Source organism: Rhinolophus sinicus, linkage group LG09, assembly GCF_036562045.2.
Source record: "Rhinolophus sinicus isolate RSC01 linkage group LG09, ASM3656204v1, whole genome shotgun sequence".
Taxonomy (NCBI): domain Eukaryota; kingdom Metazoa; phylum Chordata; class Mammalia; order Chiroptera; family Rhinolophidae; genus Rhinolophus; species Rhinolophus sinicus.
Window position 1 is genome coordinate 34,156,647 of NC_133758.1, and position 24,084 is coordinate 34,180,730.

Here is a 24,084-nt window from a genome sequence, read left to right on the forward strand (position 1 = left end):
TTATATTATGGTAAAATAAGACTGGGTCTTATATTAATTTTTGCTCCAAAAGATGCATTAGAGCTGATTGTCTGGCTAGGTCTTATTTTCGGGGAAACACGGTAGCTGAATCTGCTTCTCTCAGGTTGTAATCCTTTGCTGAAATAAATGCTTTTTATTCTCTATAACAGGTTAAACCTTTTTTCAGTTGACAATGCTATTGACCATATAAGCCTCCTGTTAGAGTAGAGGATTTTGTGTGGTAGATTTTCCTTTTACCCCAAACTGAAAAGTTGCATCTTAGTACAATCACCATGTAATTACTAAATCAATAATTTACATGTAAGAACAACAAATTATTTCTTAGACGGTTCATATAAGCTTACAAAATTGGCAGTAAAGAAAGCTTCTAGTGTAATTCACTTACGCTTTGGGTTTGTAAACCTTGTCAGACAGCAGCATTTCTTTTAGTTGGTTTGAGTTTCCGGTATACCAAATGCCAAGTTCTTCATGCCATTGGGGATAATTTTCCCTCCGTCGTTTATTTTATCATGTTAGTCAAATTTGGAAAGAATACATATATTTTGTATAGCAGGAGACATTGCCCAGAACTTCATCAGGAGTTCAAGGGAGGATCCTCTGATCCAATCACAAAAACGTTCCTGGCAGCTACCTAGGAGCGCCCGTGTAGGGGCAGGGATCCCTGCAGGCGGATTTGGGTTCTGCAGTAGGAATGAGCGGTGCAGCGTCGGCTCTGGGGACGCCGGAGAAGATCTAGGCTGTGAGCATCGCGCCGAGGGAAGGCGGGGCGGTAGCGCCGCGGGGCAGACGAGGGGCGTGGGAGAGCGGGCAGGGACCGGCTCGTGGGACCGCTTTCCCGCGAGCAAGCGCCCAGCGCAGACCTGGGGAAGCGGAGGGGCAGGCTCGGGCAGCTCCCCAGCGGCTCCCGCGGTGATAAAACTTGAGAAATAACAAGGAGGGGCGTCTCGGCGTCTGCTGGGTCCAATCCCGTCTCACAAGCGAACACGCTCCCAGGCAGGCAAGCTTGAGAGAGGCCAAGGCGACTTAAACACTTGCAGCAGCGAGAACCGCACCTCCGCTGGGTTTCGCATCTCGGCATCCCGTCCGGCGCCCAGATGGCGACCGCCGGGCCCCTGAGTTCCCTGCGCGGAGCCCCCTGCAGGCTGCTGCTCACGCTCCTGGTGAGTGGGAGCCACCGGGAGCCGGGGTGGGGAAGGGGGTGGGTCCCCGCGGGGGGAGCTGTAAGGGGCAAAGCAGACTAGAAGGTGATGTCCGCCGCGCAGCTTAATCTGGGAGGCAGGAACAAGCCCAAATTCAGCCTCGGAGCCGTGAGGATAGTTAGAAAACGAGCTTTGGAAGGACGACTGGGACTGAACTTTTTTGTTTGGGACGCCGAGTTCGATTGAATTCTGAGTCGCGGCGTCACTGTGCTCTGGCGGGCGCGGTCATCGGTGAACAGGGGCTGGGGTTCGCACGCCTCCCCTGGCTCCCGGGGCTGGTGGTGGTACTTAGGATGCGTTTGGGTGAAGGAGGAAGAAGAGTATTTGGCCAGGTATTTCAGGATCCTTGAGTAAGCAAAACATAGACTTGAGATGTGGTTCAAGGGGCCACCTCCCACCCCAGGGTGACTTGGACTGGGGACGTTTAGGGCGTGGAGGGGTTGAAGTGGTGCTTCTAGGTCCCGGTGTGGAGTTACCTCTGAAAAACCGCTTTCAGGTTTTGCCTCCCCTAAAGGTTATTCAGCAGCTCACTCATACCGCTCATCCCCGCGAGCCACTCTGGGCGCGAGGGCGTGGGAAGGCTGGATAAAGGCTGGGGTTGGGGTGGGGTGGGTGGTGTGAGGGGACTGTTGTGACGAGACGGAGGGGATAGGGTCAAGGTGGGGGGTGGGGTGGGGTAGGCGTGGGGTTGGGTGTTACCTTGGCTCCCGGGAGGACTGCCGCAAGCCCAGAGCCCAGCCTGGGGGGTCTCCTGTACCCGGGAAACCTGAGACCCAGGACGGAATCGAGCTGGAGAGCAAGTTAGCGACAATTTTTCGGAAACTCGGGAGACAGAAAGCGAAAAATCAGGAACTCTGACGGTTGCACTCGGAAAGTGCAGTGGAAAGGAGCCGCGGACCCGCGACATCCTCTCATCCAAGAATGGGCGTTCAGTGGCGAGAGGACCCGCCTAATTCGGGAGGTCTACTCTGACCACGCGGATTCTTGCTGTTCCTCCGCCTCCAAGGAGGGAGAGTGAGTCCAAGCTTTGTCCTCTCTGAGTCAGTGAGTTTTGTGTATTGGATTGATACTTATGACCTAAGATAGATTCATGGACAAGGAATTGTACAAAAGAGCGCAACGACCTTCCATACATCTGTTCCAACAAAATGTTTGAGCTAATGAAATGACTTTATGAATAAAAACTGTTCTCTGAGAAAGGGACTGGAGAATAGGGAGAAGAAACCACAAAGGTTTTGTGTTCACAAGCTTTCCCATATTCGCTGGAGGGTAGGGCGTGGCATTCAGGGAGCTGTCCTAATGACAGAGGGTGTTGGGTTGTGGCAAAGCCAGAAGGTTGTCTAAATCTAGAGATAGCACCGGTCGTAGTATATGATACTCGTTTAGGATTATTTAAAAAAATCCTACAGTTTAGATTAAATGGTATCCCTGGAGATTTGAATACTGGAGAGTGTATATAGAATAATTCCTTTCATCTGCAATCCCCAGTTTACAAACACCTTCGATTTCTGTCCCAGTGGGTAAATTAAGACTTCTATTGGCCATCTTATGTCTGTAGTTCCTTTTGATTCTTACGACTACCAACTTTTCAGCCTAATATGAATGGCGTAACACTTTAGAAGCACAGTTTTCATTTTATAGATGCTTTAATGGATCTTTTGAAAACAAGTTTGTGTTTGAAGTGAGAGCTCTTCAAGGCAAGTCTGTAGTACAAAACTAAGACTTAACATGTTAGCCCTTCCCACTGAGCGGTCCCGTGGGTTGAGCAATTTTTCTTTCCATTTGCACTTTTCTTCTCCTGCATCTGCACCCCTTCACCACCTCTCTATTCTCAGCACTTTAAACTGCTGTGATTCCTAATGATCTCCCTCCCCCAACACACACACACACACACACACACACACACACACACACACACACACACACAAAGAAGAAAAAAAAAAGGAGAGGGGAAAACTCTTAATGTTACAAAAATTGTTAGGGATGGTGAAAACTGAATTGCATTAGCTCAGTTGCTCAGATGTCTTCAGCGTGGTTACAAATAATGAGATTCTTTTAAATATGTGTTTAATGTTATTCTCCATATCAAATCCACTTTGGGAATTATGTTATCTATTATATGTTAAAAACGGTATGTACTTGGACACAGTTAATCTGTCATTTGGCTAAAAGGGCTCTTTAAAAGGAATGAAAATAGTGTTTTCCTTTATAGCATAACATACTTTTCCCCTTGGAGTATATGAATTCTACCTGCAGCCTATATCGACAAACAGGCATGCTACCTTTTCAGATTTTATAGCATTAATTAACGAGAATAATGTGAGTCCTTTACCAAGAAGACTTTTTTTCCTTGAAAAAAAAATGAGTGTAATGATTCCGATTATCTTTGGTATTAGTGAAAAAAAGTTTAAGGCAAATAAAGGAAGTATTATAAATGAGAACTAGTTTGTATTAAAACCATGATCTTAAGGAAGTCAAAGTTTTAGTATGTATTTAGATAAGTGCATTATCAGTTACCTTTTAAAAAGGAGATTGTTGATGTGCGTATTGAGATACAGCTAGATCCTAAAGCACCTTCTGAATCACTTAATACATGTAAGCCCATGCACATTTTTGGGTCCTGTTGCAATCCTATTGGTAGTTGGTATTCCATATGTGACACCTGTGGTGACTTGTGATTCGTCATACATTTCACTTAACTAGAATCCCATGTTACAAAAAGTTTGGTGAGAAGGAAATTTAGTCATATTATCTATGCATTGAAAATACAGAGAGGTAAATCTTACAATTTACCTTTAAAGTGATAAGAATTTGAAAGGAAATATTTCTATTTTGCGGAAGGCAGTGTCCATAAGAAAAATGACAAATTTAAAATCCTTAACTATTATGCTTAGTCAAGAGGATCCTTGTTATTTTTCAGACATTCCATTAATTTCAGTTACTTAGCTTCTTTTTTCCTTCATTGAAAAAGGGAGTCATTTTAGAAAGCTTATCAATTACGTATTCACTATAAAATTGAACAATGTACAGAAGTGAAACAATCTCAATTAACCCCTTTAGTTTTCACACTCTTTTTGGTATTAGATTTTTCTATCAGGATTTAATGATTTGTATGATAAGCGTATATATACAATTAGTTGTATGTAAGCTTATCATACATTTAATAAAAAATGGATTGTACTTTAAAATAAAACAAAGCAGTTTATTTTTCCAGAATAGAGTGGACAATGATTTCTATTATCAATTTTAAAAACTTACTTTGTTATATTTTAATTTAAAGCTGCTTGCAACTCTAGGTTTCATAAATCAAATATTTAAAGTTGCCTTGGATGATTCTCCATTAAAACAGATTTTTTTAATAGCTCAAATATTCATTCCATAATTCATCAATTTTTTAAGTCTTTGCATATTGCAATTTTTATTGGGCACTCTTCTATATAAATTATTTTAAAAATACATTTAAAGGTTACTAGTTCATCGTTACTAATTTAATGGTGACTTTACATTTTTTACTTTATTTTCATTAATATATCCAATCGCCACAAATATAGTATGACATTAAATTTAGTTTCAAGAAGCATGACATAACTGAAATCTATTTATGAATATCATCTCTTTCAAAAATTATGTCAATGAATTAATTGCAAATTCTTTCCAATGATACAGCAATGAAAATAAACTACTGCTGTATACTTAGCGTGAATAAATTTCACAAGCATAATTTAAGCAAAGAAATCCAGTTGCATACAGCAAGTATATGACTGCACATACCGGGGGTACCAATAAAATGTATACACATTTTAAATGTTGTCATCCATGCTCAAACAGTAGTTCACCATAATCAGAAGTGTCTGGACTCTGATGGTAACCACTTTGAGCACCTCTAGTAATTGCAGAAGTCAAATGTGTCTTGTAGTCATCTTTTGTTATGAGTATTATAATTAATACAGTTTTTTCCTTTCTTAAAATATGTATACATTTTTTTTGGCACTCTCTGTATTTAAAAGCCAAAAATTGGCAAAATAAATCTGTATCTCCTTTAGGGGTAGATAGATAGATAGATAGATATGCACCAATATATGGGGTAAAATAAGCAAAGGCAGGGAAACAAACAACACAAAAATCAGCCTTTAGTTGTTACCCAAGTTTTAGGGGTTGAGGGATGGAAGGAAATACAATTGGGGAGAGGTTTGAAAATAACAGTAATGTTTTATTACTTAAATGGTGAGAACTCTAGTTTTCATTTTATTATTTCTTAAAATACTCATATATGCTGTATATAGTCTTTTTCATTTATATTTTATGAAAAACATGTTAAAACAAGAAATAAGCAATAGAAAGGATGAACAAAACCAAAAGTTACTCTTTGAACGTATAGAGAAACCCTGCTATGATTGAGCAAGTAAAAAATAGAGAAGGCACAGATAAAACAATGTTAAGGAAAAAAAGGAGACACAGTCACCAAGAGGACAGATGTTTAAAAAAACATAATAATATTAATAGATTATTCCAATTAATTTGAAAACACAGACAAAATGTGCAATTTCCTACAAAATACTAATTACCAACATTGACTTGAGGAGGTATAGAAAGTCTAAATAGACTTGTAACCATTAAAGACATTGAATTAGAAGCCAAGTGTCTCCATGCACACACCTTCACATCCATCAGGCCCAGACTTGTGATAGGTGAATTCTTCCATAATTATATGGAACAGATAATTTGTACCTCATGTACATTGTTTCAAAGAACAGAAAAAACTGGAACTCTTCTTAACTCATTTTATGAGGATTGTATGAAGTTGAAAAGAAGTAACTTGACTTCACTTATGGACATATATTTGAAATACTAAAATAAATAGCAGCAAACAAAACCAATAATGTATTAAAAAATTATCATGTCCTGTAATGTTTATGCTAGGTATGGAAAGATGGTTTTACATTAGAAAATTTATTATTGTTGTGTATATGTGTATATGTATACATACATATGCATATATAGTATATTCAGAGAGAAAACCTATATGTTCTTTTCAAAATAAGGGGGAAATTATATTTATTGTGATAAAAAATTCTGAGCAAACTAGGAACATAAGGGAATGAACTTTGTCAACATAGTGAAGCATACTTAAAAATGAATGAATGTATGAATGAAAGAAAAAGACTCAAAATTAATGGTGAAAAGGTAAAAGCACTCTTTAAAGTTAGAAATAAATCTACAATGTTCACTATAGCTGTTTTTATTCGGCGTTCTACTGAAGGTCTTCACAAGCTTAGAAATAAGGTAAAATATTGAATTGCCATTTTGCTTGCTATAGGATTAGTTACAAGGGAGATCCAACACTTTCTTGACAAACTACTAGTACTAATAAAAGTAAACAACTTTCCTGGATAAAAAAAAAATCTAAAAGGATTCTTCATAGAATTGATCAGCTGATCATAAAAAAAAATTGTGAAAGAATAGAAAGCTAAAAAAAGCAAAGACACTTTAAAGGAAGATAATAGGGATAGGGATCACCATAACAAATACCAAGATTTATAATAAAGTTATTTTAATTAAAACTATATGAATTAAAGCTATGTAGTACTGATGTAGAGATAAACACGTGTACTGATGAAATAGTGCAGAGAGCCCAGAAGTAGATTCTGTATTTGTGGGAGCCATGCCTATGATGAATATGGCATTATCATTAGTTAAGAAAAGAAGAGTTATTCAGTGATGGTTCTGGATCAATTGGCTATCCATAAGGCAAATATAAGAGTTGACAGCTGTAGTGAATCACACACAAAATACATTCCAGATGGTAAGAGATTTAAAAGTTGGAAGTATTTTACAACGTTTAGAAGAAAATATTGGATACTATATAATGAAAGGTTAGAAGAGGAGTTATTAATACATAAAATTATAAGGTAGAAGAAATGATTAGTAAATTTGACTGCTTTAAAACTGAGGTACTGTTTATCAAAAGATACCACAAAAAAGAGTGAAAAGGCAACCTACATAAACCTATAAGTAAAAAGTACTGTAATTTAAAAAAAGATAACCTTAATATGGAAATGATTAAAGGATAGGAATACACAATTTGCAGAAGATAAATGGCAAGTAAATGATGCTCAGTGTCAGTAGAAATTAAGGAAATGCAAATTAAAGCAACAACCATAAGATCGGCAAAAATTTTAATGTCCTGTAGAAGCAATTGTAGTAAAGAATTTGAGGAATAGAGAGATCTAATAATCTGGGGGTATATATCAGGATATCTTGTACCTGCAAGGCTATTCATTGTGATATCATTTGTGATAGAAAAAATGGAAAACAAGATAATAAATTACCACCTTAGGGAAATGATCAAAATAAACTGGTATGTTCTTGGAAAAATTTTAAACATATTGTGAGTGAAAAAAGTCAGTTGCAAAAGTATGCACATAGACACATACTACACACAATATTAGCTTGTAATTTTATGGGCATGTGCATACGCTATATATATATATATATATATATATATATATATGATGAAATTATGAAAACTTACAGAGGAAGTAGAAACATCAACTTAGAAGAAACTATTGCCTAGAGAAGAGAGATGGAAATGAAAACGAGCATAGGACTCTAGCACATCGGTAAATTTGAATTAGAAAAAATGAAGCAAAAATTGCAAAATGTTAATTTTTGAAACATCTGAATGGATACATGAGCATTTATTATATTTATTTGATTTAAATATTTCAGAGTAACAAATATTTTTTAAAAATTTGTGATTAAAATATGTTGAACATGACTTTCTTTTGATATTCAAAAATACCAACTATGGAGTTAAAATATATTTGGACCAATGGGTATATTATTGAATAACACCATTTTTCACTGCAAGATAACAACTATATTCTTAGGAACAATATGCAATTGAGCATATATAACATCGTTGTTTTTTTTAAGGCAAACATCTTTTTACTTCATTGTCACAGCAATCTGATTATGACTTTCTGAAAATCATTTTTTTGGCTTGTATTTAAATGAAACAACACTATTGTATGTTGACCCCACATGTTCAGATTTTTGAGTTATTTTCTTAACTAATTCAAGCAAGGATAAGATAGATGTTACAGAAATGCAATAACATTTTGAACACAGATTAGTTAAGAATTTTGATTATACCACACACACACACACACACACACACACACACACACACACACATATATAGCCTGACTTAAAATCTTTTAATTTTGTGAAGAAATCTGATTTATATTTGATTATTATCAGAAGTGAAGTACTTCTTTATGGTTATTCAATTTATTTTGCTGAAATTACTTACATGAATTTGTAAATTTGAAAGAGCCTCTCACTGTCAATTTGTAGAGGTGGGTGTGGAAAGAATAATTTTTATATCAGTGACAATACATCTTTTTTTTGTTTTAAATAGCTTTATTAAGGCATAATTTATGTATCATAAAACTCACCCATGTTAAATGTAGAATTCAATAAGTTTCAGCAAACTTACAGAATATACAATCATCACCACAATCTAATTTTAAAACATTTCCATCACTTTAAAAAGAAACCTCATACTCATTTACAACCATTCCCCATTCCTACCCCCCAGCCCTAGGCAAGTAATTTACTCTTTCTATATATTTCTCTTCTTTGGACATTTTATATAAATAAAATCATACACCATGTACCATTTTGTGTCTGGTTTCTTTCACTGGACCTAAGGGGTTTTTTAAGGTTATGCATTGCTTTTTTTTTTTTTTTTTTTTTTTTTTAAGCAGCTGAATAATTGTTGATCTAGTCAACAGTTGATGGGCATGTTAATTGTATCCTCTTTTTGATTGTAGTGAAAAATGTTGCTGTGAATATTCATGTAGAAGTTTTTATATGGTCATAGGTTTTAATTTCTTTTGGGTAAGAGTGGAATTACTGGATCATATGTTATGTTTATGTGTAGCTTTTAAGAAACTGCCAAACTGTTTCAAAGTCGCTGTACCATTTTACATTTCCACCGGCAATGAATAAGAGTTCCAGGTTTTCTACCTCATCTCAATGATTGTTACTCCTGTCTTGCTTACGTAGCCATCCTAGTAAGTGTATCATTGTGATTTAGGTTTGCATTTCCTTAATGCCTAACGATATCGGGCATTGTTTCATCTGCTTATTGGCTATTTGCATACCTTCTTTGGATAATGTCTGTTTAAATTCTTTGCCTATTTTTTTGTGTTGTCTTTTCATTATTGAGTTGTAAGAGTTCTTTATATATTTTGGTAGAAGTCCTTTATTGTTACGTGATTTCAAAATGTTTCCTCTCATTCTGTGGGTTTAATTTTCACTTTCTTTGTGGTATTTTTTTGAAGAGCAACAGTTTTTAATTTTGATTAAGCTCTATTTATCAAATTTTCTTTCATCATTTGTGCTTTGGGTGTTATAGCTAAGAAATTATTGCCTAAGCCAAGATCATGAAAAATTACTCTTCAGTTTCCCTCTAAATAGCTTTAGTTCTTACGTTTAGGTTTGTGATCCTTTTTGAGTTAATTTTTATGTATGGTATGGGGTAGAGGGTCCAAATTCATTTATTTTTTTGCATGATGTTATCAAATTGTCTCAGCACCATTTGTTGAAGAGACTATTTCTTTCCCTTCAACTTTGTTGAAGCTGTTCATTTTAATGGAGGTTGAATTGAATTTGTAGGTGAATTTTGGGAATATGTTTTCTGATGCATGATGATGGGATATTTACTTTAAAGGACATTGTTTGCTTAATTTTGTTTTTAGATTTTTTTATTGCTAGTGAACAGGAATGCAAGTGATTTTTGTATGTTGATGACCTTGAATCTGCATCCTTCCTGAACTCCTTTATTAGTTTTGATTTCTTTGTAGTGGATTTCTTAGAATTTTCTATATACACAATCATATCATCTGTAAATAGAAACAGTTTTACTTCTTTCTTCCCAAACTGGACACCTTTAATTTCATTATTATTATTATTATTAATTTGTGTAATTGCCCTGGCTAGAAGCTCCATACAGTGTTGCCTAAAAGTGGTGAGAGTGGACATCGTTGTCTTGTTCCTCATGTCAGAGGACAGCAGGCTTTCTCCATTAAATGTGATGTTAGTTGTAAGTTTTCCATAAGTTTTTGCCCTTTATCATGTTGAGCAATTTCCTTCTATTCCTAGTTATTGAGAGTTTTTAATCATAAGTGGGTGTTGAATTTTGTCAATTGCTTGTTTTGCATCTATTGAGATGATCATGTGGTTTTGTTGTTATTCTTTTTTTAACAACCACTTTATTCAGGTAAGAATGACATACAAAAAGTTGTACATATTTAATGTATATAGCTTGATGAGTGGAGGTAAGTGTATGTCTGTGAAATCATCACCACAATCTATGCCATAAACATATTTGTTACCTCCAAAAGTTTCCTTCCACCCTCCTTAATTTATTATTTTCTTGTGATAAGGACACTTAACATAATATTTACTCTCTCAGCAAAAACTTGAAGTATACAATATAGTATTGTTAACTGTAAGCACTATGCTATACAAATCTCTAGGATTTATTTATCTTGCATAACTAAAACTTTGTTTTTTATTTTGTGCTGTATTGATTTGACCTTTTTTTTTTTTCCTAGGTCTTCAGTTTTGCTTGTGAAGCCTGCAAAAAGGTGGTATTTAATATGCCTTCTAAACTAGAGGCAGACAAAATGGTCGGCAGAGGTGAGGAGTTTCAAAACTGTTTTAAAACAGAAATTTAGTTTGCCTACAGTGGAAAAAGCACGTTATCTAACTTTTGCATTTTGAAATTAATCTGAATCTATTTATAATTTGATACAATTCAAGATAATTTAACTATATGTTTCTGTTCTTTATAACTCCGTTGTATTCTGTGGTTGATTCTAGTGTAAATGTTCTAAGCCATGCTTTTATAGTCATTCATGCCTTAAGGGTTTAAAAATTACATAAAGAATTACATGTAGAACATAACCCTTTCATTGCCCTGGGATTCAAGCTTTAGAGAGCTATAGATAAAGAGCTGAGAGAATCACAGCAGTATTTTTATTGATGCAATGGTTGCATTGGTGAACATAATAGGGTGAGCCATTCCATTCAAAACAGAACTGAATCTACCATTTGCATACTGAGAAAGTAGGGAAACTTTAACTTTTCCAACAGTAAGTATGCTCTGCCCAGGTGGACTTTCCATGTGGTACAAAGCGTCATGTTTTAAAAAGATATATAGCTTGTCCCAGAGATAGAAAATTAATTTTTTCAACAAAGTGTAGCATTTCTGGTTATAGTGACTCGTTTAATTTTATTAAGTAAATGTCACTTTAATTCCTATGTGGAGAAAAAAGGAAGTGTAAAGAGAGGTCAGGGGTGTTCCTCTAGGGAAATAGATTAGCGGTTATCATTCTGCTAAAAATGTAAAGATGAGATAAATCACTCTTAAAAACATTCACTTCTTTTTGACTAAATATTTCCACCTGTGACAAATTAGGATTAAAGGGAAAACACTATACTTGGAATTAACCACTATGCTGTACACCTGAAACTAGTAATTTAATATTGAATGTCAACTGTAATTGAAAATTTTTTAAAAGTTAAAAAGTTAAAAAAACAACAACACTATATGTGGGTGACATATGAATCCGTTGAGAGGTTATTACTTAAGTGAGTATTAATTTATCAGTTTGGTTTCTGTTAAGGCAGATAGTTGAAGAAGGGGATGGATTTGATACTTTTGATATTAAGTATCAAAACACTTATATGGATGTTTATATTTCATTACCTTTTACTACAGGGCAAAATTTCCAGGGAAAGCAGACCCCATGTAGCCTTTTAGTGGAGAGTTCTGGGAAGCTAGGAACACAAAGAAAACTGTGGGCCCGGTGGGGGGAGGGTTGTTAGGAGGGAGTGTAACAGAAGCGTGCCAGTGGGAAGAATTCGAAGATAAATTTTACTTATTTGACTATTTGCCTAACTCATACATCTGCATTGCTCTTTGGACCCGTGTAACTTCTGGCTGAAGACAGGTGTATCTTAAAAGACTCAAACTATATTAAGGAAAATTTTCTGTTTGTTTCTTCAGGTGTGTGTGTGGGTGTAGGGTGTATGGCTCAGCTTTGTCATGATTGCAATATACACACCTATATAGGAAGATCATTTTCATAAGTCTTTTAGAAACATATAAAGCTTTAAAGCACCTTATTTAATACAGGTATACAATCAAGGAATTGCTGTTTTTTAACTGAAAGAAAATTATCTTTTTTTTTTTTTTTAAAAAAATACAAGTTAAGAGACTGGTTAAGATATTTGGTAAAGGCAAAGTGGTTGATTTATCTCATTTTACTTCATGATTTTGAAGAAGATTGTATAAATTATTTTAAGGTTTTATTCCCCCCCAAGTGTTTCACTTTACAACATGAAAATTTTTACTTACAGTTAATTTGAAAGAGTGCCTCAGGTCAGCAGATCTCATCCAGTCAAGCGACCCTGATTTCAGAGTTCTAGATGATGGGTCGGTGTACACAGCCAGCACTATTGTGTTGTCTGATGAGAAAAGATCATTCACCATATGGCTTTCTGACATGAAGAAACAGATCCAAAAAGAGATTACAGTGTTCCTGGACCATCAGACGAAGGTATTCAAAGTACATTGATATTTTCAGGCATGTTTTTCTTTTTATTTAAATATTTTCATTAAAAGTTGCAGAGGACCAAAGGATATTTTTTTTTTTCCCCTCCTCTCCTTTTTTTCTTATTTTTCCTTCATTTATGTTTGCTTTTCCTTCCCACCCCCCACCGCCTTTCCTGTCTCTTTCTCAACGAGGGCTAAAACTGGCTTTGGTTTTGCCTTAGTTAAATTGCAATTACACCTCCTCTGTGAGGGCTTTTTCCACCACAGAAGTCTAACAATTTGATTTGTGTGTGAGTGTCAGTGTGGTTTCCCCTCTATTACAGCATTCAGAATTTTTTTTATTAGTGCAAACAATTTATCTGCAGTCATTTGAGGGCATGCATTGATCTCCTTTGTGCTTATAGCCTCAGTAATCCCTGACCCATTGTCAATAGGTGTATGTTAAATTCATGTTAAGAGCAGTAGTTCCCAGTGAATAAGAAGTTGATTTCAAATGCCACAGTGATTGTGATGTTAAAATAGGATGGAAATCTCGGAGTAGGCATTAGTAGGAATAAGATTATGTACTGTCACGGTATTGACCATCACTCAGTGAATTATTCACTGCTGTTCTAAATTGCACAGCATGAGGAATATGGTATAAAAGTAGTCACAGAAATGATGAAAGGTTTAGACGAGATCAATGTTAAGTGTTTTAATGATAAAGTTAATTTAAATGACTGTTTAGCACTCTAATAAGAGGTCAATACAATTTATTAACTAATTCTCAGGAAATAAAATGTCTTCCTTGCTACACCATGAAATGAGATGGAAATCACAACAAAATCCAATAGAACTTTCTGCAATAATGGACAGGTTCTATAATCTGCACTGTCTGATATGGTAGCCCAGTATTAATGGCAACTGAGCCCTTGACATGTGGCTAGTTATAACTGAAGGATGGAATTTTTATATTTTATTTAATTCTTATCAATTTAAATGTAAGCAGTCACGTATGGCTAGGGCTAGCATATTGGACACTGCAGATAGAGTGTTAAGACAGTGAAGAATGTGCATTTGCTTGCTCTGGTTTGTCTGAGAGTATGAGGTTTTAGCAGAAAGAACAAGTAAATGCTGTCTATAGGTTGTTACAAAGAGAATGTGTTCTTCATCTCTACTTGGGACAGAACAAGAAGAACTAAAGTTACAGTGATGACCTTCCTAACCTGAAAGTATGATCAGTGTTAGAAAGGTACGTATACAAAAGGAGTTCTCTAGTTTATGAAACCTTTAGAATCTGGCTACATTCTTTCTTACCCTTCTAATATAAAAAGACCTTATTATCTGGTCTTTAGCTTCAGTATGGAAATTCCTGAGACTGAACCTCCAGAGAGGCGTTAGGTTTATGGGCTGTCCACTACCTTACAGGAAAGTAAGCTTTGATGCTTTTGTTCATTTAAATTTCTTTCTTTAAATTCAGGTACTGAGTAAAAGACACACTAAAGAAACTGTTCTCAGGCGTTCCAAGAGGAGATGGGCACCTATTCCCTGTTCAATGCAAGAGAATTCCTTGGGCCCTTTCCCTTTGTTTCTTCAACAAGTAGGTTTTAAATTCCTTTTGATTGGGAGTATTTTAATTCCAAGAGTCTGTTTTGTTTAGGTTTAATAACTCTTCAAATATTTTAAAATAACAGATTTGATTGAAGATATTCATGAAATGTAATAAAAGTGAGAAAAATGAGAAAAATCACTAAAAAACTAATAATAATAATATGAGAAAGACTCTCTAGCCATTCAGTGATCTTTATTAGTTTATTCATTCATTTAGCAGCTAGTTACTGAGCAGGATATAGTAATATCCTGTGGAAGGCCCTGCTCTAAGTACTGAAGCTAGAAATAAATTTAGTTATGGTGCTTGCTCTCATGTAGTTTCTTAGCCCAATGAGGGAGGTAGAAGCAACAAATGATTACAATGCTGAGGGATGAGCGCAGAGATGGTTTGGGGTGATCTGAGAATCCATGGGATAAGCACCAGGTCCTGAAGTGAAATGGAATAGAAAACAAGAAAAAGCTTAGAGGAGGAGACCTCTGAGCTAAGTTCTGAAGGATGAGAAAGTGTTGTGCAAGTAAACAGTTGTGGAGAAGATGGAGGTGTGGAGGTGAAAGCGAGCAAGGCTCTTTAGAGGAGCCCTGGGTCGCATAGTCTGGGATCCCAGGTCTGATGGCTGTGGAGCCGGGAGGTGAGGCAGAAGAAGCAGGTTGGGGTCAAATCATAATGGAACATGTGTGTTCTGCTGGGAAGTTTAACTTTTCCCTAAAAACAAGAAGTTTTTAAGCAGGGTCAGGTTTACCTTTCCTAAAGATCTAAATGGAATATACACAATGAAAACAATTATTGAAGTAAGGCTGTGGCATGGAGCTTGCCTTTTCTCCTTAAATTTCTATTACTGTGGTTGATGTTTTATACCAATAGTGTGACCTGTGTGTTATTTGTTTACATTTTTAACTATCCTCCAGGGTCTCTTACACTTATTATTTTATCCAATGCTAGACTCTTATTTCTTCTTTTTGATTATTGTACTTTAAGCACGGAAGAGGCATTTTAAGAAATGCTTTCTGATTTTGAAAGTTATACCGGTCATAGGTAATTTTAGCCTTTGGATTGCTAAACCAGTCACTGCCTCTGAGTTTTCATTTCTTTGACATAAAGACGTACATTTGATATAGTTGACCTCTCTCTCCTCCTGGAAATACTTTCTTCACTTGCCTTCTAGGACACCGTTCACCTAGTTTTCCACTTAGTATGTTTTGTTAGTGCTTCCCTGCTCTCCGTCTCACCTAGCTCCATGCCCTACCAGCCCAATCTCTAAACTTTGTGGATTTCCAGGGCTCAGTCCATGAAACTTGTCTTGTGTGTTTTTTTTTTTGTTTTTTTGTTTTTGTTGTTGTTAATATTCACCCTCTCTGTGATCTCATCTAATCTAGCTTTAAGTATTATTTATACACTGGAGACTTAAAACTTCATATTTCCAGCCCAAATTGCCTAATTGATATATCCACATGGAAGTTTAATAGACATTTCAACAGACATACCATTCGAATGTTTGGGTTTTCTCCTAAAAACACCCTCCCATCTCAGTTAATGGCAGCCCCAACTGAAAGTTGTTGGCATTAGAGTCTGTTTGGTAAGACTTTAGTTGTAGAGAGCATATTTCTGTTATAATTAACAGATAGGGATTTACTATAGTGTACTAACAGTTTATAGAATTATTGGGAAGTTTGAGGAAAAAAACTTTAGGTTAAATTTTCAGTAATGAACCCCAAGCTACACCTCAGAATCCACAACCAAGGGGCGCGCTGCTTTCTCCACGATTGGGGAAGCCACTAATTCTAGAGCCAAAGTGCCATTGCCATGGTCAAGAAATCACCACAGTCAGGAAGCTGCTTGTCCAAATACAGCTTCAGGACATCTTAATTGCTCCAGTCAGCAAAAAGATAGATCCATACCCTATCTCTCAACATCCACTAAGCTTGTGCAAAACGACTGGAAGTTCTGCTGCTAAAAGAAAGGAAAGGAAAGGAGAGGAGAGGGGAGGGGAGAGGAGAGGAGGGAGAGGGAGGGAAGGGAAAGAAAAAAAAAAAGCATCTAAACTATGATGCCAGCAAAAATAGCAGAAACAGTGAAAATGAGACCTCTACTTCATTTATGGCTTCCAAGTCTCATGCAAGCACACTTGATTGTCTGTATTTAAATCCAGAACCTTGGTTTCAAGAGACTGGAAAACAGAGAGGTTTTGGTTGACTCTTTCCAGCATCTACACTCTGAGAAGGCATAGTGAAAGGAGGATGAAATAGATATTGTGCCCCAATTTACCATATCCATCTATTGTTTTCAGTTAAACATTAATTCTTGTATTATTATAGGATACTGGTATAACTGCATTTTACCAAGATCTCAAATTATAGTGGCTTAAAGCATGGTAGAGCTTTATTCCCCTCATGTAAAAATGTGACCTGGTAAAGAGATTCTAATTTGAGAAAACACTAAGGACCCATGCTTCTCTATTTTTATTTTTTTTTGCTTGGCCATCCTTGCAGGTTCAAGATGGCTCATGGCTGTGTCCAAATTAAAGGACAAGCTCTTTCACCTTCTAAAGCACAGTTTGGATCTCCCATGTGTAATTTTTATTCACATCCCTTTGACCTTACCTTTTCATGTGGCCATACCTAATTGCAAGAAAGGCAGGGAACTGTCTTTCTTCAGGGCAACCCTATGTTCAACCATAAATTCTCATACTAAAGAAGATGGGCAGAGGAGATATTAAGGGTACATCCTCTGAGATAGTGTCATCTTCAACTTCTATCTTCGCACCACACATCCAACCCATTGACAAATCCTGTTGGTTATGTCTTGAAATTATATCCAGAATCTAACCACCACTTCTCACCCCCCCTACTGCGACCATGCTAGTCTAACAAACTATCACTCTTCCCTAAATTCTTGCAGTAACTTTCTAAATGGTCTTCCTGTTTCTTCCCTCACCCACCCATCCAAGTCTAGTCTCAACAAAACACCAAGTATTATGTTTAAAATATATAAATCAGGTAATATTAGTCTTGTCTAAATTATCCAGTGTCTCCCCATCTGTCCTCCAAGGAAAAGCCAATATCCTTGGGATTACTTACCTGATGTTGCCTCTATTACTGCATTCTTCTTTATCTCCCACTCCTTTCCCCCAGTTCTCTCAACCACTGTGGCCTTCTTGCTGCTCCTTGAATACTCCAGCCTGGAGAATACACTAGTCTGGTCCATTTACACTTCTTGTTTCCTCCACCAAGAAGAATCTTCCCTGTTTATTCTCATAGCTCATTCTTTTAATTTTTGTCCGTTCCCCTCCCTAAGAAACATTCCAATCAACATTCTCTTCACCATATATGAGAGTCCCTGTTTGCCTCATTCCTGCCAACAATGGGTATTATTGTTCTTTTCTGTCTTTGCCAAATCACTAGATAGTAAATTATGCCTTATTGTTTTTCATTCAATTTTCTTTGGTTACTGTTTATATTGAACATTGTATTAAATTTGAGCAGTTGCAAAAATCTTTTGTCAAATGTTTGTTAAACTGTTTTGTGTATTGGTGAAGTGACATGTGATTATTATTTTATTAAGTCATCTCTTTAAAAGAAAATTATAAACACATAAGCTGCGTTTTTTAAAACTAGCATTTTAATGGAATTTAAGTTTTTTACGTATTTTTTTTTTCCTTTTAGGTTCAATCTGATGCAGCACAGAACTATACAGTTTTCTATTCAATAAGTGGCCGTGGAGTTGACCAAGAACCTTTAAATTTGTTTTTCATTGAAAAAAGCACTGGAAATCTGTATTGTACTCGGCCTGTGGATCGTGAAGAATATGATATTTTTGATGTAGGAGTTTTATTAATATACATGACTTGAAATGATTAAACCATGTTTTTTTCTGATACTTAACTCTTTCTTGTCTTCTTGCACTCTCTTCTTAGAGGCTATCTTAAAGTCAAAAGAAGTAGATTATGCAATATTTTGGAATACTTGGTCTGCTCTTTATCTCAACTTCTGTTAGGTACACTTGAAATGAAGCAAAGAGTTTAACTGTATTTGAATGTAAATTCCAGTAAGTTTCCAGGAGTTGTTTTTGCTTATGAGATACTCTCGCTCTCTCTGGTCATGATACAATTCCTCTCTCCAGGACATGGACACAATCTTCCCTCTTCTCCTCTAACTACTTTTTTTGGTCTTCTTTCCACAAGTATGATTCTCTGATCATATCTGAGAACTAGATAAGGAGGTAAAAGTGGGAGATCAAGGGTTAGTAAACTAGCATTCTGAGATGGATGTGCTTACTGTCAGTGGGAAATAACTCAGACAATTTTCAGTGTAATATGGTAAATGCGGTGGGGTCATGTGGTCATCCCTGTGGTGCAGGGACAGTGATTTCCCATAAAGAAGCAGTCTCCTTCTAGAAGAAGGAAGAGATGCTGGGTAAGCAAATGTGACTGATGTCCACCACGTGATATTTCTTAGCTTTCGGTTAGAAAATTATCAACTGTATGTTATAATCATATGCTGAATAGAAATACATTCTACTTGGCATTCCATTGCCTTTAATTAATTAGCAATGCAGAAATTGGTAAATATGTTTTGTTAGAAAAACCCTTCAAATGTGTCCTCTATTTGGTAAAACAGTAAAAGTGCTTTGTAGTTCCAAGATTGGGAATCATTGCTTTATTTAGATGATATAGTAGAGATTTTTCCCATTACAGTGAGTTTGATGTTCTCCCCCCAAAACTTTCTGATTATAGAGAGAATAAGGAATATAATCTTAGTCTATACGTTCACATTTAATTCCTCAATCTAATTGACAGAGTTGTCTCTGACTTCACTGTACTCTGAAGTTTTATTTGAAGTATAGCCATTTCTACCAAACACTGGATACTCTTTACTGTATCTCCATTTGATGACTAAAAAAACACGGAATAGAAAATTTTAAGTCATTTCTTATTGACAGGATTTGCAAGGAAGGTGGTAGATAAAGCATAGTATTCTCTCTTGCTAGGATCTTATATTAATGGCCTATTGAACTTGCTTTTTTTCTGTTTTTCAGTTGATTGCTTATGCATCAACTGAAGATGGATATTCAGTAGACTTACCGCTTCCACTACCCATCAGAGTGGAGGATGAAAATGACAACCACCCTATTTTCACAGAAGAAACTTATAATTTTGAAGTTTCAGAAAGTAGTAGACTTGGTAAGACAACATTTTTGTATTGAACTATTTTGTGCATATTTTCTTTGGCCATTTGTAGTTTTCATTGTATGAAATGTATGTTTATTTTCTTTATTCTTATTTTCCTTGGGGTTTATCTTTTTCTTAACTATTTTTTTTAATCTACCTAAATTTGTTCTTTATATATTAAGGATATTAACTTGTCACATTGCACATATTTTCTCAGTGTATTGTTGCTTTTTAATTGTATTAAAGTTCCTTTTTGAGATACAGAAATTCAGGTCTTTCATTTAATTAAATATATCCATATTAGACTTGAATGACTTTTTCCTTTCTGACTTTATGGTGAGACAATTTTTAACAGTAAAATGTATTATGTTAAATATATATGTGTACATTTTTTAAGACATTGAGTTTTTTATATCAAAGTCAGATCATCCTGAGATGATATTGGACCAGTATCTATTTACCAGAGTACTTTTCATCCCATCAAATCCAAATGACGTGTAAGTTAGGGGCTATTAAAGGACTTTGTGGTGTTGTCAATATGATACCAATTGGTTACAAAGGCAGATAATTTATTCAAACTTTGTACCATATTTGGTTTATACACTTAATTTCATTTTATCGTTATGTGGATTTATCAATTTTCTCACCTCAAGTAGACAATATGCAGGGAAGAGTGTACAGTAAAACTAAAATCAATATAGATATTTTTATTAGGTTTTATTTAGGGAGGTGTTGAATGACATCCACTAAAGATACAGTTGTGTAAAGCTCTTATTTCTTTTTCTTCTTTTAAATCTACTGTACTGCTTCTAATTTTAAAAGAATGCTGGAATAATTTTAGAAAAACTTAGATCACATGCTCTCCATCCTAAACACTTACTTTCACATGTAGACAACCAAATGTTTCAGTTTAGTTGGCTTTTAAATGTGGCATTCATGAAGTCTGCTGAGACTTGCAATGTGGGGAACAGCCACTCAAATAAAGCTAAAAGAACGTGGACTCAGTCATAAAGGATGACTTTGCTAACTTGTCTTTTAAGATTTCTTCTAGTTACTTAGATCTTCACTGCATTTTTATACTTGCTATTCCCCTTCATATTTTACTTTGATAGTTTGATGCCATAGATATTAACCTCTTTATTACATGGTACAATTACAAAAATAAATATCGTTGGTTTGGAGTTTACGAAACCTAGTTTTTGATTCAGAGTCTGTTATTAACTCACTGTGGGAACTCAGGGAAGTCCCTTTGAGTTCTCCGACCTGTAAAATGAGTTAATTACATAAGATGACCTATAATGTTTTCAGCATCACAAGTCTATGACTGTTACATTTTTCTTTTTTCAAAGAGGGATGATTGATTTCAAACTCTTTCTTGAGGATTCTGTTCTCTTCAGTATTAACAGGGAAGAATTAAGGACAAACACTTGGATGCAGATTAGCTCAGGGTACTTTAAGGATGTCACATGGGTAATTTCAGACCAATTATGGCTGTGAAACTCTTAACTAATAGGTGCTCTTGAGTTTGTATTAACTCACATGCAGAGAGTTTGGATAAAGGATGCTCAACTAATACTGAAGTATAACACTCATGGAAAGGAATTTTCAAGATTTTAGGAAGATTTTGTGTTATAAGTGAAGCAATTCTGTATCCAGAGAATTAAAATTGTGTTTGTGTCTTCCTGAGTGTCAGTAACTTTTCAGGAAGAAAACGTTATGTCTTACAAAGATTATAATTATTTTTTTCCTATGGAAACATAGACGAATAAAATTTACTTTCTTATGGTAAAAAGATTAATATTTCATGGCTTCATATTGATCCACTGCAGAAATCTTGTCATTAATTATAAGTATGTAATGGGAAATTCTCTACTATGTATAGTATGTATTATAAATATAAATATAAAAATATAGAGATATGCTAAGTATGTTTATTTACATGCATATATACACACATACATATTTAAGGATATTTTATAGTGACAAAATCATTTAAAACTAATATATCTTTGTGTTAAAAGTTTCACTAGACTTTTATTTCCTTCAAATACAATATTTCAATGAATATGTATATATGTATATGAATATGTATATATACATATGTATATGTATGTATGTGTGTGTGTGTGTGTGTGTGTGTATATATATATATATATATATATTTGTATGTGTCTATGTGTTGTCTCAGGTCAGCCTTACATATAATGCTATAAGCAAAGTGGATCTATGCATTGCATTTTCATGGACATTGGAACACTATTCTTACACTGTAAATACACCTGTAGGTATTCAATATGGGAAATCATTTACCAGGACAATAGTCTTACATTCCATACAGGTGACAAATATTAATAGCTCTAACTGAAGAAACAGTTGGCTTAAATTCTCCCTAGATGGTAAATATAATAAAATCCCTTCCTGAAAATTAAGTGGGACTGAGGGAAGAGGGGGTGTGGATACTAAGCTGGTAGAAAAGAACAAGACAAATCGGACTACCAAAAAGCAAAAACATCGTAGAAAGGAGACTGGGTCATGAAAGGTCAACTTAACCATGTATGCAATTATATCCCAGATCAGTCTTGATTTAGCTATTAATCAAAAGTTTAATTTTAAAATATCTGATTTACTCAGGAGACATGGTTTATCTCTCCAGCTAGGTTTGTTGTTGCAATTGTGTAGGAATGTTTATTGAAATTATTCTTGAATGCCATTTAAATAAACTTTTAGTAATCTACTATCAAACATTTTGAACTGTGAGCCAAGTAAAAATATACCTTGGTTCTCAATTTCATAGTATTTTATGTTATAAATTTGAAATCATTTTTATCAGTATTTTCTAAAGATACAATACCTCTAGTAAGAAATACATTTTAAAATAGGTTTCCACCATTATTGTTAAAATTTGAAAAGTGTAGATACTTCTAAACATATTTAACAATTCTGTAAATTAAAGACTCTTTTTTCTTAAACATGTAGGTGCTACAGTGGGAGTGGTTTGTGCCACGGACAGAGATGAACCAGATACGATGCATACGCGCCTGAAGTACAGCATTTTGAAGCAGACACCAAGATCACCTGGACTCTTTTCCGTGCATCCCAGCACAGGCGTTATCACCGTAGTCTCTCAGTATTTGGACAGAGAGGTAGCTTTCACACTCTGTAAAATATCATTGTACTGGGGGTTGAGGCTTCCCTTTCTCCTCTAATTACTGTAATTTGCTATGCTTTGGATTAGAAGTTTCTAATTTTATTTTATTTAGGCATAACATAATAAGAATCCCTGGATATGTTACCTGTTGTGTGTTTTTTTAAATATTACTTCTACTTCTTCATGTAAGAGAAACCATAAGTGATAGAAATACATAGTGATTGGTATTTAGGAGTAGAAACAAAAAGTATTTCTTATGAAAGTTGTTATTATTGAATATTATTTTATTTCTTGTGTGGCTAGTTGGTTCCAGCTCAGTTCTCATGTAGGACAAATTTTTTTATTTGTTTTACAAGCGTAGATCACAACCTCATCCCTATCCAGTTATTATAGATAAGTGTCTTTTTATCAGGAAAGGATTAGTTGAGGTAAGGTTTATGCATTACTACAAATCTGTAACACTATTTGGATGATAGTAATAGCATATTGTCATCTCATTTATAGCATTTTATGCGTAATTTTATTTGACCTTTATCATTTCTTTGTTTGACTAGACAGATGTGATATCTAACTATAGAGGAGAAATGTGATAGTCATTGATTGATTCACTTGATTTTGTCAGCCTATTTTTATCGTTGGCTGTATTATTAAAATGAGGTAGGTTAATCAATTTCATATGTACAAAATAGCTTTAGTGGAACACTTTAATGCTTCCCACTACAACTAGATTAAAATAAATAGAAGGATCAATGTGACTGGGAGAGACATGATGAAGAAGAAATCAGTAGGTTTTGATGCCAAAGAAAAAGAGAGAGATGGTGAGAACTTATTAAAAGGAATCAAAAGTAGTACCTAGGTTTTATTTATTTATTTATTTGTGTGTGGGGAGGCAGGACATTTTATGTGATAAAGCACATAATGGTAATAATTAATAGGAAAGTTTGAAAGGGACAATATGAATGTGTTTTTCATGTGCAATATGTGGAGATGATGTGGTAAGCAAGTGAAAATCAGGATTTCTTCCTCATTTTTTTCCAGATTGAAAAAATGAGGCTTAGAAAAGATCATTTTTTTAAATTAAAGTTTATTGGGGTGACAACTGTTAGTAAAGTTAACATAGGTTTCAGGTGTACAATTCTGTAATACATCATCTATGTATCACATTGTGTATTCACCACCCAGAGTCAGTTCTCCTTCTGTCACCATATATTTGATCCCCTTAGCCCTCATCTATCACCCTTTTCCCCTCTTAACCTCTGGTCACCACTAAACTATTGTCTGTGTCTATGAGTTTTTGTTTCTTCATTTGTTTATCTTGTTCCTTTGTTG

General features: G+C 35.2%; 1 protein-coding gene across 2 annotated transcripts in view; it reads left to right on the forward strand.

Annotated features, from left to right (window-relative positions):
• The first annotated feature begins 646 nt into the window (after nucleotides 1-646).
• The window catches only part of DSC3 (desmocollin 3), a 46,886-nt gene continuing 23,448 nt past the window's right edge, over nucleotides 647-24,084 (forward strand). Inside the window, exons 1-7 of one of the 2 annotated variants that reach the window (XM_019741195.2) lie at nucleotides 647-1,181; nucleotides 10,847-10,931; nucleotides 12,657-12,856; nucleotides 14,312-14,431; nucleotides 18,103-18,258; nucleotides 19,475-19,619; nucleotides 22,584-22,750. In XM_019741195.2, coding sequence (XP_019596754.2) covers nucleotides 1,116-1,181; nucleotides 10,847-10,931; nucleotides 12,657-12,856; nucleotides 14,312-14,431; nucleotides 18,103-18,258; nucleotides 19,475-19,619; nucleotides 22,584-22,750 — 939 coding nt within the window. In that variant the 5' untranslated portion in view covers nucleotides 647-1,115. The remainder of the gene's footprint in view (nucleotides 1,182-10,846; nucleotides 10,932-12,656; nucleotides 12,857-14,311; nucleotides 14,432-18,102; nucleotides 18,259-19,474; nucleotides 19,620-22,583; nucleotides 22,751-24,084) is intronic. The other variant, XM_074340199.1, reaches the window with a different exon arrangement.